General features: G+C 33.1%; 1 protein-coding gene across 2 annotated transcripts in view; it reads right to left on the reverse strand.

Moving 5' to 3' along the window:
- Positions 1-14,817, reverse strand: part of LOC108768160 (prolactin-releasing peptide receptor) — a 70,518-nt gene extending 55,701 nt beyond the window's left edge. Inside the window, exons 1-3 of one of the 2 annotated variants that reach the window (XM_018518486.1) lie at positions 13,714-14,817; positions 9,771-10,017; positions 7,001-7,462 (exon numbers count right to left, since the gene is read on the reverse strand). In XM_018518486.1, coding sequence (XP_018373988.1) covers positions 9,778-10,017; positions 13,714-14,637 — 1,164 coding nt within the window. In that variant the 5' untranslated portion in view covers positions 14,638-14,817 and the 3' untranslated portion in view covers positions 7,001-7,462; positions 9,771-9,777. Of the gene's footprint in view, positions 1-7,000; positions 7,463-9,770; positions 10,018-13,713 lie in introns of those variants that run through there. The other variant, XM_018518487.1, reaches the window with a different exon arrangement.
- Positions 14,818-19,473: the final 4,656 nt, after the last annotated feature.

Genomic DNA, 19,473 nt, shown 5'->3' on the forward strand with positions numbered 1-19,473 from the left:
GGTTATTTCGTCTTTACATCAAATTTAGTTGTAAGCAGACATAAAGTTTAGTCGTATTGTTAATCGCGCACGGACTATGAGCATTAATGTAGAAAAGTGGTAATTTCTCAGTTCGTGAAAATTTCCGAGGGAAAGAATCAAAGTCCTTGGGTGTACGTATATAAAAAATTTATATTTAAATATTCTTGAAATTATGCTCAAATAATTAAAATTCGAGTTTTATTTACAACACTATATATTTTATTTTATTATTTAATACTATTTGTACGATAAATATAAAATTATTATAATAATAGTAGTAGAAAGGTCAACAAGCAAATGATTAGGTATAAATTTAAAATTATTATTTAGACATTAAATAAATAAAATTTAAAATTGATCCTTCAGTAAAATACAAAATACGGAACATTTTGATTTTACTTAATCATCTTCGACTATGTATATTGTAAACAAATAAAGTTATTAATTATATATAATAATTATTTATTTTGTACTTTATTTGATATCAGAAATCAAAAATATATATAGGGTAAACTAGGGTATTATGGCCATACGGAAAAGATGGCCATAGGCCATAATTTCTCCAATAATTGATAAATAGTGCATTTTTATAGTCATTCTTAAAGATAATCAATATTTACAGTAGTTTTCATATGAGTACACTGTTCAAAATAACAATATTATAAATATTATCTAATATTTTTTCTTTCGACTATCTACAAAGTTTTGCACGTGTCTGCTAAAAACTGTTATAATGTCTAATAAATTACAGTTAAGCTGCCATAATCAACATTACATACACAATAAAAGTACGTAAATTGCAAAGTGACCTATAATTAATACTTTTATTTTCACTATTTATTTATAAATACTATGGCTATCTTTCTTAATATCATGGCCATCTTTTCTCTAAAAATCAGATAAAATGGCCAATGCATATTTTGTAATATTTTGATAAAATTAAAGTTCTGTTAAGTATTTTCCCTTTAATTTCGATAGTATTTGTTACTTTAAGCTTCAGTGAAAGTAATATCCCAAATATTGTTAAAAAGTAACAAGAATAAATGTATGTTTTTTGCATTTTAAAAAACTATGGCCATCATATCTGAGTTTACCCTATTTATAATTAAAAATGTCAGGTGTAATATACTATTTTCTGTCGACAGAATACGAAATGTTTGCAAAACATTTGCAAATGAAATGTTAGCGTGTATTAACGAAAATTTCAAGGACTATTTGTGTTGAATTTAACAGCCGCATTGAGTGAATAATTCGGACCGATGCGATTACGGGATAAAAATTAAGCACATAAGCCAACGGGAGAGAACACTGTATCGTGTTTGAGATGCGATGAACTGTTAATTTTAATTCGGATTGACGTGTTCGGCATAACAACGTTGTGAAAATGATTAATACAGAATCATTATCCCGGTAACAGCATATTACTGGTTTACGTTTGCACATAACGATGCGTAGTAAGAGTTTAATCCGTTAACAAGCGTACGATTATTGTGTTATTGGTTAAAATAACCTCAAAAGTTAAATTGAAAAGTAGCTGTGAATAAAATTTAATGTTAATGAATAAAATTTAACTACAATAATGTATATATCGATTTATTAATTAATACGAATAATAATAAGATAAATATCTCAAGAAACGTTTCCTAAAACATTAATATAAAGAAGTACATTGCAAGAATTTAGGTTAAGAGTTCAACCCTTGTAATATTTGAAAACGCAAACATATAATGTAACATATACATATATTGTATTGTTATTATAAAAATTTGTCTTTTTCAACTACAGAATGGATGTCGAATTGTAAACAAGAGTATTTCGATCTTTCCTATGTAATCCGCAAGTAGCGTGTTTGCGTTCAACATAATCACCGATTTTGGTTAAGCGATCTAATTAGCGAGATTATGATGATTTCCATCGTGGGCGAAACTGTGTCAATACAACATTTGTTACATTGATTTGATAATTGATCGACGTTGGCAGCTTGAACGAGCTGTATTTTAACGTAGAGAAACGGATCTGCCGCGCAATTCACACGTTTCACCCGTTCGATGCGTTTCAGAAAATTGGTTTCATTACCAGCTTTTTTCGAGCAAGAGCAAAACCGAGTTTTGGCGAATAGTATTGTTAGAGCTTTCTTTTTTTCGCTGATAAATCCGCATCTATATAATTGCGCATTGAAGCAAAGCTTCGTTAATGTAATGATGTGGTTTCGACTGATTTACGAAACATACCATGATACCCACATGAAGTTTGTAAAATGAAATTTGATATAAATTAGTGCAAATGAAAAGTTATGCACGGATAAATCTTTTATGGTAAAAGTGAATATACGTGGAAATGTATTATTCGGAGATATAAAATTTTCATCAAGTATTAAAATCAGAAAGAAAGAAATATTTTTTTAAATAAATACTTTTACAAATTTTATAAATTACAGAATAAAATAAAGTTTATTTTTTTGTATAAGAAGATCAAGAATCTTCTCTCAACAGCAGTTTCCATCGAAAAATAAGATGTTTTTCTCTAAACAGTTTTATCTTTTAAAAATAATTAGATTTGGTTTCTTAGGAAGAGCCTATTAACATTTCACAATCCAATAAGAGTTCATTTTGTAGATGTTTATTGCCAATCTCATTATTCTCGATTTATTAAGGATGGCATTTCTATCGGACACTTATTGTTTAATGCAATCCTGCTAATAAAAAATTCTTCGTTCCTTTGTAATCTCCTTATATTCAAAAGACATCTATAAATCCTTTAGTAAAAACTTCGATAATACTCAGACAGGCTTCATTATGAAGTTCCTGCATCTCCGTCGGCTTTGCTGTCCTATTCGATAATGGGAATTCGTTGGAACAGATCGAACGGTTCGAGTTGCAGCGTCGATGTGAATTGACAGGAAAGTGGTATGTTTCATGAAACCTACATTCTTTATATGCGTTTGGCATATGAAGAAGCATCTGGTTCAATAATAATCGATTATCTAATGTGACAATTCCACTTTTTTCTTATATACAAGACATCAGTTTTTATGTCGTTATTTATAGAATATCAAAGAAAATTGAACATAAAGTTATTTTATGAGCAGTATTAAGTGGCAATCAACTGGAAAATGTTTAACACAAATGAGAGAAGATCATATCCGGTCAAAGCAAGTTTTAGTGCCTAATAATATTTTTGTGTGAATTTTACAGTTTTCAAGCAAACTGCGCGCCAATTGAGATACTTATTAACATCAATAATATTAAATTGCTTGTCAATTTAATTTGTAATATTTTACCGTAGATTTTATATGTAAGCTCAATTAATATTATATAAGATATTACGTACTCCAGCTTCAGTTCAGAACTGTGTTTGAAGATGAAAACCGACAAATAATTGGTGTGTCGTTTGATTGAACTACAAAATTGTAAATTCACACAAACATATTATTAAACAATTTGCTGTGGCAAGATAAAATCTTCTTTGCTCATTTGTGTTATTTTATGAGATTTTTTATTTAAAATTTAGTCGTCAGGGTAATATTAAAAGTAGATTAGCAATTACGATGATAGCTTGAATCTGAAGTAAAAGCTAATTAGAGTATTTACAGCCTACTCGTAGGCTGTAAATATACTCTGGCAAATTCTTGGTATTCTTTCGGCTGAATTACTAATTTCCACATATACTTCCCATTTATACTTTCCTTTGAGTCAGATATTGCGAATAAGATATCATATGAATATGTCTAATCTCGAAATCGTATAATTACAGCTTTTTATACACATCTGTTTATACCCTCGTGTCCCTTGTGTACAACAGAACATACTATGTAATCATATATCTTAGACAATCTAATCAGTGTGATAGCAACTTGATCGTTGGAATTCGATGTTGTGTAACTATCGATCGATCTACTTAATATTCAAGGGGATAACCAATGACTGTGTAGGTATACAATTCTAATTGACATTATCTCTGGTCCAATTCATGTCCAATATTTATGCGATTATTGTTATATCATTGTGTAGCCTTTCTATATCAAAATTAGTTTATCATATTTCTGGAAATTACAAAAAGAAGATATTGCTGTATTATCTTTAATAAACCGACTCGTAAAATTATGCTTATCGCTATACTATTATATTGTTTCAGGATCAATATATCCTCAAATGAGTTTATGATTATTGCAATAAACTGACTATATATTGTCTATTGTGTGTGTGATAGTCTGTTTATTATTGCAATAAATAGACTATCAATTTTCTAGTAATAGAAGATGAACATTATTTCTATCGTGAATATCCAATTTCCATAACGAGAGAAAAAAAAACAATACTTTAAGTTAAAATATTCTTATTGTACATTTAGATAAATTAATTAGATAAGTATCTCTTATACACACGCTGAAATTTTAATTTCTTAATTGAAAAAAGGTATATTATATAGGATTTAAAACAAATTAAAATATTTTTCAGGATAGTCCGCGATTAATTTTTATTTTCCTTCTGAGACTTAAGACAATTATTTGCATGAAATTGTAGGATCTAAAGGCGACAAATCAATATAAAGATCTTGAAATGAATGAAATTTGAATTCTTTCTTAAAAAACGTGCACATAATAATGTTGGAAATTTAATTCGCGATTTTGCAATTTACAATTTTATATCAGTTTAAGCAAAAATAAAATCCGCTAAATAACGTATATTTTGAATCTTAATAATAGGTTTTTAAATTACATCATCTATCACGTATCTTCTGGAATATAGTTATTATTTATCTATACACAACTGATTCATTTTTCCCGTTAAAACGTTCCGTGATAAACGTCAATTCTCGCAAACGAATGTTATCTTGCGTATTTTTTTTTATTCCATGTACGATATTTACAGGATGCGACCGAAATCGAGCATGGCTCAATACATTCACAGAACAAGTCATCGGAATATTGCGGTGCCATATGATGGAATATTACGTAAGCCGTTTCATTTCGCATCACATCGTGCTATAAAAGAACGATTTAATATCGCCGTTTGGGACTTTACCCGTTCAAAGTTTAACTTGCATTCTGCTTTTAAACAAGCCGTGTGTGGGTGAGCTATACCGGGAGAGGACTTTGAATTTTAATATATGGAAGTCTCAACAAGATTCGATCCCACCCCCAGTTTTGCGAAACTTTCGACCTATAACGTGTCATTTCCAGGTCTGTGAAAGCCGTTTATATTGAAGTTACCGAACTTCTTTCCATGCGCTTTTCTTTTATATTTGGAGACTTGCGCCTTAATCATGGCATATATATTGTTACGTCGACGCTAAAATATCTCGTGACACGATATAATTCTCTGTGAAACTTTTTATTTCGCTTCTACCTCTTCGTTGTATTTCCCCAGCGACGGGCCGACGATCGACAACGATATAAAGGGCAAGGATGTTTTTATATTGTAATGAAGGCTTGATATAAAGGACTATATAAACGCTAAAATAAGAATTTTAGAATCTTCCTTTTTAAAATGTCTTTATATATTGGGAAAAGAAGTATTTGATGTAGTACACACAATAACTAATTTATTAAGATAAAAATGTAATTATGGCAAAGAGAAAATACACTACAATTATAATTCGTATTAGACCGACAAAAATAAATTAAGACAAATAATCCTATTTTCGGATATAAAGCGGATCTTAGTGTCAAAATATTTCAGAGTGAATTTATATAGGGTAACTCCGGCAAATACGCCTCCCTGAGATTTACGCCACAAAAGTCAGAAAAGATAGAGGGAATGGGGGTAATTTTCCCGCAACTATTCTGTTACATGCCTTTATGTTATATTAGTAGTTGCATAGTAAAATACAAGTGCTTTGCTTTCATATTCTTTGTTTAGTTTTTTATCTTGTATATTCCACCTGTTTGAGATATACGACATTTTTAGCGGGAGGGATTTATGCTGAAAGCATACAAAGTGCGCAGATTGAATTCAGTACACTAAATGTAATAAACGCATTACACGAAATACGCACCTCATATCATAACACTTGTACTACATGTAGGAAGATTGTAATTATTATTTATTACTTCATATACATATTTATCATTCTTATTCCTTAATAAAATTTTATGAACGCATTTTATAAGTTATTGTGTCATTTTACGTCTTATTTATATGCATTATTTGTAAATTTTTTATGAGTACATACCCCCTCCCCTCCCCCTATGAGTATATCCCACCTCTATGGGATGTACGACAAAAATACAAGGGTTTCAAAAAGTTTATTTTTTAATACGAAAAATAAATATTTCGGATTTCTAATATTTTTTTATAGTAGTAGGCAGTACAAAATTTTTACTGATATATTTCGTTTATTTTAAACATATTAAATAATACTTAATAAATTAAGTTTTTGATAGGTGCGGCGTATATACCGGAGTTACCCTACATAGCCAATTCTGCAAACCGCGTGCGCACCGAAATCTTTTTCAATCTTGAAACACAATCATGAACAAAAAATTAAAGTAATAATATTATATATTAAATATTGACAAAAGCAATTTAGTAATTTTTATGCTAATAAGCATCTTAGAAGAATATTAATAATTTGATACTAATCTAAGTATCTTAAGAATTAATAAATTTGTCACATTTTCTATAATCTCGAGGTATATTAAAGTTAGAAATTTACGTCAGAATTTAGCAAATTTGATTTGTAATTTTATATAATGCCATGTATTTATGTGTTATATATGCGCATTTCAATTCCCCTAAAACATCTCTCATATTGTAGTAGCATCTCAAATTATAAATAGAATTCTCTCTCTGCCACGATTTATAAACCTTCTAAAGTGACCTTTACACAAACGTAAAATATTTACTCACATGAGTAATCAATTGATCTTGTTCTAATCGAAGTTTTCACTTACACAATCTGCATAAACCAAATTCATATAAACAGATGAGGGATATCTATAGCAATTTTCTTTCGACGCATCTCCTGTTTTGTTTCGATTCGTTCATCGGCGAGATGGAAGATGAAACGATAACTTTTCGTGTAGCGGTCGTTACGTAAGTCGATCTATCTGTTTGGGGCAAACGTGGTTTACCGCCGCATCAGCGTAAAGTGCACAAACATACGACTAAACGTGGGTGGAATTCTCAACAATTGCGATGTGTTACTATAAAAAAATTTCTTTGCCGTGAGGAAGCACCAGTTCTAGCATTTTGAGAATTTCCAGTGTTTCGTTTTATCTTGCCGCCTCCGTAGCTCAACCGGAGGTGGAAATCGCGCACAAGTATTCGAACGGCTTTCCTCCCTCTCGTGAATCTCGTAAAGCTCTCGGTATTCCTTTAGTATGTCCGGCTATATATCCGAGCGTATGTATGTGCACTATGTTAGTCAGTTGGCATTTGTCGTTCCGACAGAATCTCATAAAATACACGTACGAAGGAAACTGGAAGCATATCTAGAACTGAAAAGCTACGGAGATGAACGTTTTTACGAAATCAAAGCATCTCTCTCACCAAGAGATACCAAGAGAAAAATCAAGTTTCTTGAACGAGCAAGATATCCTGGATTCAAAAGATGAAAATCTCTACTTCACATACTTCACATGTAATGTGAAGAAATTTTATTACGACAAACGAATAATATTAGAACAGTTTGCTGTCACATCCGAAAAAGTAGCGATAGTAATATATCAAAATTACATAAAGAGAATAACATATGATGGGGTATGAAAGAATACATCTGATTATATATAACACGTTCAATCCCGGGCCAATTTTAAGTGATTTAATCACGTCGCGTGAGTCATCGATAACTCTGTCATAGAGATGTTTATTGATATTAGATGTTATCGTTCGTTTTATACATATATTTCCATCTTCGCTGCAAAATATTGAATAGAAAAAGTGAATACAATATCTAATAAACACTTCAAAATTATTCGTAAAATGAATATTTTAAATATTATTAAATATTATCAAGATATATTTTTAATATAATTATATACCTATTATATAAATATTATATACCTATTATTTTATATATTATATAATAGAAAGAGCTTATAATAAAAAATTGAAATACAAAGTTCATAAAAAATAAAAGATTTTATTTTTATAATGTCTTATATGTGCGTTTATAAAGATTTAATAATATTATTGTGTAACATAATAAAATGCTTTTATTAGAAATATCGACTATGTGATACTTTATTCGATACATTGGCTATTCATTCGACGTTGATATAAATACTTTTTAAATTATTCAATATATTCATATTCGATATCTTTTTCCATACTTATGGTATTTTTATTTGCGTTTATTATATTTGTTAAATAACATGTATTTTTTATAATGGTTAAAAAAATTATAAAAATTATTATAAAGGTCTAATGTACCAATATTGCATTATATATAATTATTATGTATCCACCTATATGATATTAAAAATTATTTTATAATTATATTTCTTTTTATAGCCAAAATATCAAATGATCTGAATGGAAAGTTCAATGCGGATCATCAGTGACACGGAAACCGTTAATGTTTGCGCTTCCAAACATTCATTTATATACATATTTTCTGGTACATTAGACGTGACATGTAGAAAGCTATTTATAAAAAAATAATTTTTATTATCGCTGAGGAAAAAGCGATTTTTAATTTGAGCGTTACAACGCGGCCGTTTAGACAATGGAAGAAAATTTGGCAAAGGACAAACTTAGCAGGTATTCAAATTGTTAAAATACTGTCACCAACTCGACAGTGAATGATCGAGTTGGTGACAGCTCTGCTATTATGGTGACATCTCCATTATAACACGGAAAAAAATAGATTTGCTGATTCAGCAAAGCTATAGCTTGCTACGTGAATTCAACATCTGTAATTAAGAAAATTTGGTGGTTCAACAAAGAAATTATATCTGTAATAATTGGTAATACTATCATTGTTATTGCAACAAATTAGTTCAGTTGAAATAACTAATTTAATATATATTTGCAATACATATTTTAATCTACATAGTATGTTGAACGCGGGTCTCAAGTTGCAAAATTTTATAGACATAGTGTGACTTGCGTAACATATTTTCGGCCGTAAGACGCAGAACGCAGAACGCGAAAATTAACTTCAGTGCATCCTGTGTTTATGTCCAGAGCCTATATGTGACGTATAATTAGGTTAGATTAGGTTCTAACTTTGCAACCGCATTCTGCGTACTATGAAGATCCAGCTTAATACGGTTAAGTAACACTTTAAATAAAAATTGTATATACGTTTATTGTTGTATTATTCAATAATTCAAGAATTGCATTTTTTTTATTGTATTGAAATAAAAACCATATATTTATCAGAATTTGTTGTTTTAATTAACTTAAATTGTTAGAGCAACTAATTCTTTGCTACAATGAAGATTGCTAATGTAATAAGTTTCTTCATTATAGCAACAAAAGTATGCGCTATCTTAGTTAGCATGTTTTGTTACAAATGTTGACTTTTATAATAGATTCATTTTTTCAGAAAGTTATCTTTGCTGTATTAACAAATTTCTTATGCGCGCTATTAGAACAAATATGATTAGTTACAATCTTTAATTTAATTCAGCTACACAACTTTGCTACTTTAACATAGAAAACTGGCTGTTCCTATATATATTACGGCTGTAGATTTGATAAATCAATGAAGTTTTTAGCTGTTTTAGCAAATCTTTTTTTTCCGTGAATAGTTGACGTTTACCCCGACATGTCTTTATGTAACGAAATGTATTTGCGTACCTTTCTCTCACAGAGTTGCGTCGTCAAAATCCTTTGAAGAACTCGTAGGCTGATCCAACTCCTTTGAGATGTTCGTTGTCTGCTCTAGAATGATCATCTCGCACCCCTCGGGATTCTGCGTTTTTGTATTACTGGGCAATAGGGTCTCTTGCAGGGTGTTATTACCGTTACAAATCTTCTCGCCTCTGCAACTCTTCTTGATTCTCGGAGTGTTACTGTTCGAGTTTCTTGAATAACACGGCAGGACCTTTGAAAATTTATATTTTTAGTTAATTTTTTAGTACGTGATTTCTCTCTCTCTCTCTCTCTCTCTCTCTCTCTTTTTGTCAACATTTAATAAACGACATGCATTTTCTTGAAACATACATGATTTATTATTTCCCTTATATAATACTAACTAATTTAATATTGGCCAATTTAATACTGAAAGTAGGTAATTAATTACTTATTTGGAGTACTAAAAGCACCGAAAAAAACAACAGTATTTTTAATACTTAAAATAAGTAATCAATTACTGTATTTTAATATTTTAACTAGCATTGAATTGACTGTAGTATTAGATTTCTGTAAAGATTATGCCAAGTTGGATTTAGACTAATTTATGCTACTATTCATAATATTATGTTATAAACGATTTATACGTGTACGTTCATATATTTTTATGTTACACATTTATATTAAATCAGGCAGATTATATATTTACAAGTAATCGAAATAATATCTCTTAAAAGTTAGTTTAGTTTTTTGTTATGAATTTCATTAGCTCAACTATATAGGGTGAGTCATTTTAATCGATCACCCCAAATATTTCCGTTCCCTTGCATTTTACAAGAAAATGTTTCAGACAAAAGTTGTATGGTTTCGAGGGGGACATAAGATGGTATCATTGATTTGACCTTGGGTGGCGTTGTCAAGATCAGACGAGGGTCACATTAAATTTTTTAAACGGAACCCTCCATTTTTTATTCTTGTAGCTTACCTCGAGAGCTTTTCAAAATACTATAATAAAATATTTTTTCATTAAATACTTTTCGAGTTACGAGGCTTGAAAGTCATAGTATGTGCCGGCATTAGCATTACCCAAGGTGTCTGACCGACGGCTAAAATCTGTTGAATGTTGTTCAGGATCATTACCTGGATAACATTTGTCAAGATCAAGGTCATTGGAGATTGTTCCTCTTATTTTCACTTTTGCACTAAAAATTTATTTCTATGTAAAAATGAAAATAAGAGGTACAACATCCAATAGTCTTGATCTTGACCAATGTTATCCAGGTCGTGATTCTGAACAACATTCAAGAGATTTTAGCCGTCAGTCGGACACTTTGGGTAATGCTAATTCCGGTACCTACTATGGCTTTCAAGCCTCATAACTCGAAAAGTATTTAATAAAAAAATATTTTATTATAGTGTGTGTTTTGAAAAGCTCTCGAGGTAAGTTACAAGAATATGTAATAAAAATGGGAGGTTTAAAAAATTTAATGTGACCCTCGTCTGACCTTGACAACGCCACCCAAGGTCAAACCAATGATACCATCTTATGTCCCCCTCGAAACCATACAACTTTTGTCTGAAACATTTTCTTGTAAAATGCAAGGGGAAGGAAATATTTAGGGTGATCTATTAAAATGACTCACCCTGTACATAAGAGCGATATTTGATTTTGTATAGTATCCTTTAGCAACGATATTCCTCAAGGTATGGTGCATTTAAATTAATTTTACACCTAAACGAAATTATTAATTGATTCCGTAATTGCAGTTTATGAGAGCGCCGTTATGGGACAATCGTTAACCACATTTTATTATTGCGAAACTTAAGGTCGGAAATTGATGAAAGAGCGTAATCAAGTTGTAGAAGATGTGGATAATTAAAAATTAATTTAATACAGATCGAGAAAAATTAATCAAACTTGATGAGCGCGAAGAAAATGCTCGTGACTCGACTTTCGCATGATACTCAAGTCTCATTAATATCAAAGCATTTTCCATAAGCGGAATTACGTTGCAAATTAAATGTATTGCTATTAATTCCTTTTAATTACTGAATATTGCTTTTAATCGCTTTATAAAAAGGTGAATATTACAATAAACAATAGATCACATCAAGTGATACTATTTTTTCCGTTTCTATTTCTATAACAAAATAAATATACAAAGAGAAAAATAAATAGAAAGAGCAATACACAATGAAAATGTAGGGAGAAGAAATAACAGAAACAAGCGTTATGCGAAATCTGACATATATTTTCCGATAGAATATTAGAAAACGAGAAAATTTCGCAAAGTATAAAACGTCCTTATCGTGTAAATCTTTTTCTATTTTATGAATTCGCAAGTAGCTGAAGGAAAGTCTTTTCGCGAGAAAAAAGAGCGCAAAAGTTATTCTTTTACCATAAATTCTTGCCGGTAAATGCGACCATGCTCGAAACCGCCAATACTTGCATCTTTGAATCGCTTGAATACCCTTATTCAATGCAAGTTGTATGGCATTCAATAAGGCATCCGACAAAACACGTATTTATGCGTATCTCGTTTATACGCGACTGTCTTACTGGTGCACATTGATGTCCTGAACACGTTTTATCATTTCGAATATGTAGACTCGGAGGGAAGAAATAGCTCTGCTACAAATTAATTTCGGCGCAATAGAATTCTAGTTTCTCCTCAATGTGTTGCAATTGAGAACATAACACATCAGATTCTTGCTCCTTCGACGTAAACAGTTCTGTGCCCTAATTACTTAAAGTGCTTCCCTGCACACTCCTTAGAAATTACATGTAGGTAGTTCTAGATGCATTAAATGTATGGCGATGTAAAATTATATTATTCGTAACTAAAAAAGATATATTATGTAAAATATACTGGAACGAACTTTATTTTTTTTTTGTAAAAATATTGCCTAAATTCCTTGCATAAGTAGAAATTTAAAAAGCTGGAAAATTTTTAAGTAGAAATTTAAATTGGTGAGAGCTTTGCGTTTTCAAGAATTCACTTACTTTGAAAACGTCGAGAGATACAATTTTTAACGTATCATTTCTGTAGCTGTACGATTTCGTGAAGGTGGATTTTATTAAGTATACAGGGTGAGTCATAAACATGTTTTCAAATTTCGCGTGTTGTTGAATAAAAAAAAGAACAAATATTTCTATAAACTTCAGGTCATAAATGCTTCGTTATATCGAAATAATGAATATAAATATACATGTGAAATAATGATTGAGTAAAATCGCACAAAAAAATTATTTCTTTCGTGTGTAGAAAATCATAACAAATTTATCTTTTTCAAAAAAGGCCAAAAAATGATCCGTGCTTCTCTCAGAAAAAACCGTTACATAAATTATTATATGCGCTCGTATGTGCAAGCAACAAAAATATCCACATGAAAATAAAGTCATTATTTGATACTATATTTGTGTCCATTATTTCGATAACGAAGCATTTATGATCTAACGTTCATATTGGATGCATTTGTTCTTCTTTTGCACGAACACGTTCATAAAATTTTAAAACGTTTATAATTCACCCTGTATAAAAGTATTACGTATACGTGCTCTCCGACTGCATTAAAAATGATCTGCTTGCTCGTGTATATCTTGCAGATGAATGGAAAGCAGCGAAATAGACGGATTTTTCCGATATAAGCTCCGCAAAATCCAGTTTAGCGTTGGCTTGATACCCTTGTGATATGAGATTCATTAATGTTAATGGATATGAATACAGTAATATAAGTCACGATACTACTTTATTTAAAAGTTTGAGGTGAATGTTTATTATTTACAGAGGAGATGCTCCAAGTGTCCTCCATTTTTCATTTAAAAGAAAATATCTGATTTGATATTCAATTATTAAAAATCTATTCATATCTAATTTAGCCTTAATCTTCGTGATGTGATACTCAGAGAAATGAAAGCTATAGCGAGAAGCTCGCTGCATATACACACCTGCTTGAATTCCTTGCGGAAGTTGTCGTTGAGCCAGGCGTAGAGGAACGGATTGTAACAAGTGCTGCTCATGGCGATGCAGTGCGACATGAAAAAGCAGAATCTGTAGTAGGACCAGTCGTTGGCGTACGAGTAGAAATCATCGACGACGTTGACAATATTGAGCGGCAACCAGGACACACCGAATATGGCAACCATGGCGATCAGCATCCGATTAGTCCGGCGTTTCCTCTCGCGATCCGCTTCTTCACGCTTGCTGGTCTTGGTACCGGGTTTGGCACGCGCCCGATCGTTCAGCTTAATCGACACGCATATGTAGCAAAAGGAGATTACAAAGAACGGCACGACAAACTGCAGTATCGATGTGAGCGAACTGAAGACCTTGCGAAATGGCTCACTGGGCCAATTCTCCTCGCAGAAGGACATATACGTCTCCTCTAACTGCATGTAAAGCCCATATGGCAAGGTAAGTAACAACGCGATCACCCAGATACTCACGATGATCGCTAAGCACATCTTAATCTTCATGCGCGGATGGAACGGATAGATAATCACTAGGAACCGATCGACGGCTATGCTTGTCAGTGTGAGCGTGCTGATGTACACGCTGACGCCCTGGGAGTAGGGCACCAGGTGGCAGAGGGTCTTACCGAAGATCCAACCGCTCAAAAAGGTATACAGAGGGGTAAAGGGCACGGCCAGTACGCATAGCAGCACGTCGCTGAGCGCGAGATTCGTGATGAAGAGATTGGTGACAGTGTGCATCTGGCGATTTCGACCGACGACGAAGACTACCAGTACGTTACCGAATATACCCAGCACGAAGATAATGATGTAGAACAAGCAGAATATTATTTGCACCGACAAGTTCGACGTTATGTCCTCCGACACGTAGCTATAGTTGCGCGCTGACGAGTTCTGCATGGTGACTAATATTAACGACGACGTTATTTGCGTTGTACCATTATTCACGATGCATTTTGAAGAGTGCTACATCAGTTATTCGTGTTACACGTCTCCTCTTCTTCTTCTTCCTTCTGCTCCTTTTTTTTCTCTCTTTCTGTCCCGTCGAATCGATCATGCGTCAGTGATACGCTGACGCGGATGAATTCGCTGATGGCCCATCTACTTCTGCTCTTTTTTTTCTCTCTTTCTATCCCGTCGAATCGATCATGCGTCAGTGATACGCTGACGCGGATGAATTCGCTGATGGCCCATCTCTCAGAACGAATGCAGGGCGGAAGAGGTCGATCCGGTAATGCAATTCGACGAGGTGGGAATTATCCGGAAGGAAATCCAAAGGAAGTATACTTCGTCGATCACGAGAAGTGAATTAATTTCTCATGGAGCTCCTCGCTCATTAATGTTAACAGCACTGCTGTTATCCCGTGCGGCGGACGTTCAGGCGTCGGAGGGTTCTGATAAGCGAGTTATAGCCTCAGATAAGGAGATTAACTCGAGTTTCGTACCGCGGTATCCTTGCAGGCCAACTGTTTGAGGGCATCGATTACACTCGACGCGTATGCAAGCTTTGCAACTCTTGCTCGACTTCCGCCGAGATAATCCTTTAAGCACGATTTAATTTAAGTTTAATTCTCTGACAGTTTAAAGATAGATTAATGAAGAATACCATGCTTTTATCGTTATCTCTTATTGAATATTTAATTACTTTTTTATATTACATCAATTATAGAATCTTGAAATTCGCTTCATCCGTTTTTTAGAGTGTCCGAAGTTAAAAATATCTTCTTTCTGCATTCTAAAGATAAGACCATTTTTCAAACAGAATTCACGTTGAAACAGAAAATAGCCAATGTCGTAAATAAATGACGATGAATTTAGAGGTAACACCAATTGTCTTGTTCATTAAATCACAAGGTAGCAATGAATAAATGTTTAATTAAAGAGCAGAATACAGGCAGACAAGCGTGAATGCTACTAAAGAGCCAAAGGGTCGTTGTATATTTCATTCTTACTCCTAAATTATAGTATAACAGCTTTACGCTGTTCTTTTCGATAATTCACAACGGAGAAATACTCAATTGTCCAAAGTCATTTGTATTAAAAATTTCTTTGACTATTTACAAATACGGTATGTGAATATTATACGCTTGTCGATATATTAATAGAAACGTCGATTGAACATTATTCGTTGGGCGTTCACATTATACTCGAAGCGAATGGCGGCGACAGTCAAGCAATTAATATGTTTCGCGACAAAACTTTCAAACTTTCTAGGAAACGACGATCGTTCCTCTCGCTGAAACAAGACATAGGAGAGCAATTAGGAGCACCGATTATGACCTGGTCGGTGTGGGTAAAACCGTCAACAAAGTTTGGTTGTGTCGTCATCGCCATCAAACAAGCGTTTCAGAAAGTTTCGAGCGGTCGACAATACCGGCCACGTCGTGTTTCACGAGTCTTGAAAGTGAGAGAGAGAGAGAGAGAGAGAGAGAGAGGCTATTTAAAAAGCTTGACAGAACTCGTTAGGTTCCAGCACTCCTCAAGATTGTTTTGTCATTAAGAATCGGAAATAGGACGCGTCTATTCTGATGACACAGCTCTGCGTTCTCCTTTTTCTTTCTCTTTTTTCCTTCTTGGATGTGAATAATAATGTTGTCAAAGGACGATACGACGATTTTATTGATATTTTTAACGGCTGCTGCGTGCGGATTTGCTTACGCGCGGTTAAGGGGTCGTAAATTACACCGAGCGAAAACAGTTTTCCACTCTTCAGATACGCGATGCGTATTAATCGAAGATTAATGGAATCGCGTTACGTGTTACACCGTTGATGGACATCGATTTTCGCGATTATAATAGATATTTTAATGAATTCGATGTGAACTAGTCGGGAGAGTATCCAGAAATTATTACGAGAGGCTTAGAGAATGAGGAGTATTAAAAAACGTCCCCTTTAAATTATCGAGCGATTAATGTAGCGTGAATTAGTAAATCCGTTGATAATTGTTAAATTTTATATATCATGTATTTCAATAAATAAGAACAAGGAATAATTTTTTAAATATATACAGATTTAAATATAGGTATACTTAAACCTTAAATCTTAAGTATAATATTACGATATATCGTAATTACGATGTATTTATAATATATCGTAATTTTGCATTTCTATATATAATATATTGGTATATACCTTCAGTTTTTTAATAATCAAATAATTCTTCATTTATTTATCAAACATTAAAAATTTTTTGATTATTGTATTATGTCTCTCTATAATTTAATAATTGGATGACAAGTTTATTATATGTAATACCGTAAACTTTTACTTTTATTTTTTATATAAAACAATGTAAAATTTTAATTAATGATAAACTAATAAATGATAATTTAATATTTATAATAATCTTGCAAGTAATTACGACGTTGCTGTAAGAAAGGAGAAATAAACTCCAAAAGTGTTATGTGCGAAAAGAAGAGTGCTCCGAAAGCATTTGAATAAATCTCTTTTTAAAACTCTCTTCTCTCCTCCCAACTTTTACGTCTACAGCTTGGAGGTTTCAAGAAGATTAAACAAAAAAACAGTAAACAAAGAAAATAAAAAGGAAAGGGTATCGTGAAAAGTGATGTACCGTGAAAGATCACGTACGCTTATACACGTGCGACATCGATTTCGGCCACCTGTTGAAGAGTCCGCGGAGTTGGAAAATCGCGGCAATTTCTTCTGTCACGAGACGAGGACGGTTCACCAAGTTTCATCGAGTTGATACAGAATAAAGTTCTTAGAATCTATGTCGCGATGCCGCGCGGATTTCTTACGCGGACATGATTACCTACGTAGGAGATTTAGGCCGGTACTACTACTGGGGCTCGCGCATCCTCGAGGGATCCGCGAAGCGAGAAAACGAAGACACGCACGCGGAAAAATATGAAAACCAATCTCACATGCACTCACAAACGCGCACTCAGATCTCTCTACGCGATTGTCCCTCTCTTGTATAATTCATCGCAGTTTCATTCGCAACACGTTCGTCATTCTTCCCCATATAGCACAGATCTCTAAGGGACGTTCTGAAGGACATTCTATAAACGTCCCAACATCCTAAGAATGTTCCCAGGAAGATCTCTAAGATGAAGCGTATTGTATGGGTCTTTCACGGTGGAGCGTCTGTTACACGCGAGTACGTTTGAGCATCATCCAGAATCTAGACTATCCGAGGAAAGCACTTCTCCTCGTGAATTTCGTTATCAATCCATTTATCTATCTCTTATCTTCTTTTTTTTTGACACGCGTAGAGAATCGCTATACGTCGTGCACGTCGTGAAAATCACACGTGTCTCTATTATGCTCGATCTCCCTCGCTGGATGCTCAACGCGTGGTCCAGCTGTACAATGATTGTCGCGACTCATCGAGGGTGCCGGGACCACGATCTCGAGACCGATCTGTCGTGCTCGCTCGACGCTCTCATACTAACGCGATCACCACGAAGCGTCGCGACGCCCCGGCTACGTACGCGCGCTGCTTCCCTGTCCGCGACTGAGACGCGAGAAAATCGGCTTTGAGCCTTCAGGGAAACCGAGGGCGGCTTCGCGCGCAGGCGTATGATCACGTATGATGCACCTATCACGATGTATCTATCTGTAGACGCGGAGATATATTTATAATGGAGTATTTGATGATGTTGATATATTTACTCACGCAGTAAAACCCTTCAAAGGACATCCTAAAAATGTTTAGATGACGTCTAAAGGACGGTCCCGGAACGTCCATTAGATAAAGTATCGTGCGGATAATTTTAAATATTGAACGGAACGTATGTTGCAAAAAAGTGTACATTTTATATAAAAATTATGCATTTCGCGGGTTTTCTCCGTGTCCAGATCCATTCTTGGAATGCCAATTTTTCGTGAACTTTCCAGTCCACTTCATCAGGGCGAGAAGCAGCCTGATACTGCAGCCTGATAGGTGTACATCTTTCCCCCTCACTCTAAAAATATGTACAAATTTAATATCATTTAATAGGTATTAAATATAACTCTTACGTTTTTAACGTCAATCAAATTTTGTAACCAAAAATCAAATTATCATGACGTCAAAATGATGTCATTTTGACTTTCTCTTGACTTGGTGTGTTCCTTGGAATAATGTGAATTTAATATTATGTGGTGTTAAATCTTGATATTTTATATCTATACCAAGATGATAAGAATTATATAAATGTCAGCATGATGTTAAATCCACATTCATATTTTCTAGAGTCCGCGTAATTTTGGTCCATTTTGCACCTCCCTTACGAGCAAGAAAACGACACATATACCATTTAAATAGCGTTATCTTTCATTTGAAAGCTTCTTTCAGTTTTAAAAAGATCTTTCAAATAATTGATGATTTTACTCGAATAAAACGATAAATTTGTGAACCTATTTATAAATGACTTTACTTGGAATATTTTCATTTTATTGAAACCATTTGTTTTTTCGTTTCGTACAAACAAAAAGGATTATTCTTCTATTTCTGTATAACAATTGGTTAATAAATTAAAATAATCTGTAATATAAACAGAAAGGAAAAAATTTTATATAACAGACAAATAACAACCGTATTTTTAGCTCTAATTTTTTATTGCAATATTATTTTGATTATCGAGAGCTCTATGTAAAAAATTGTTTTATCGTCGTTAATAAATTAAAATGAATTTTAGAATTGTATCTGAATAATCTAGTAGGCTAAACCAGATGTGAAGGAACAGAAGTAATCTTACAAGAATTTTCGTAGAATTACTCGCTCTTACATT

This window comes from Trachymyrmex cornetzi, unplaced genomic scaffold (genome assembly GCF_001594075.2).
Source record: "Trachymyrmex cornetzi isolate Tcor2-1 unplaced genomic scaffold, Tcor1.1 scaffold75, whole genome shotgun sequence".
NCBI classification, from domain to species: Eukaryota; Metazoa; Arthropoda; class Insecta; order Hymenoptera; family Formicidae; genus Trachymyrmex; species Trachymyrmex cornetzi.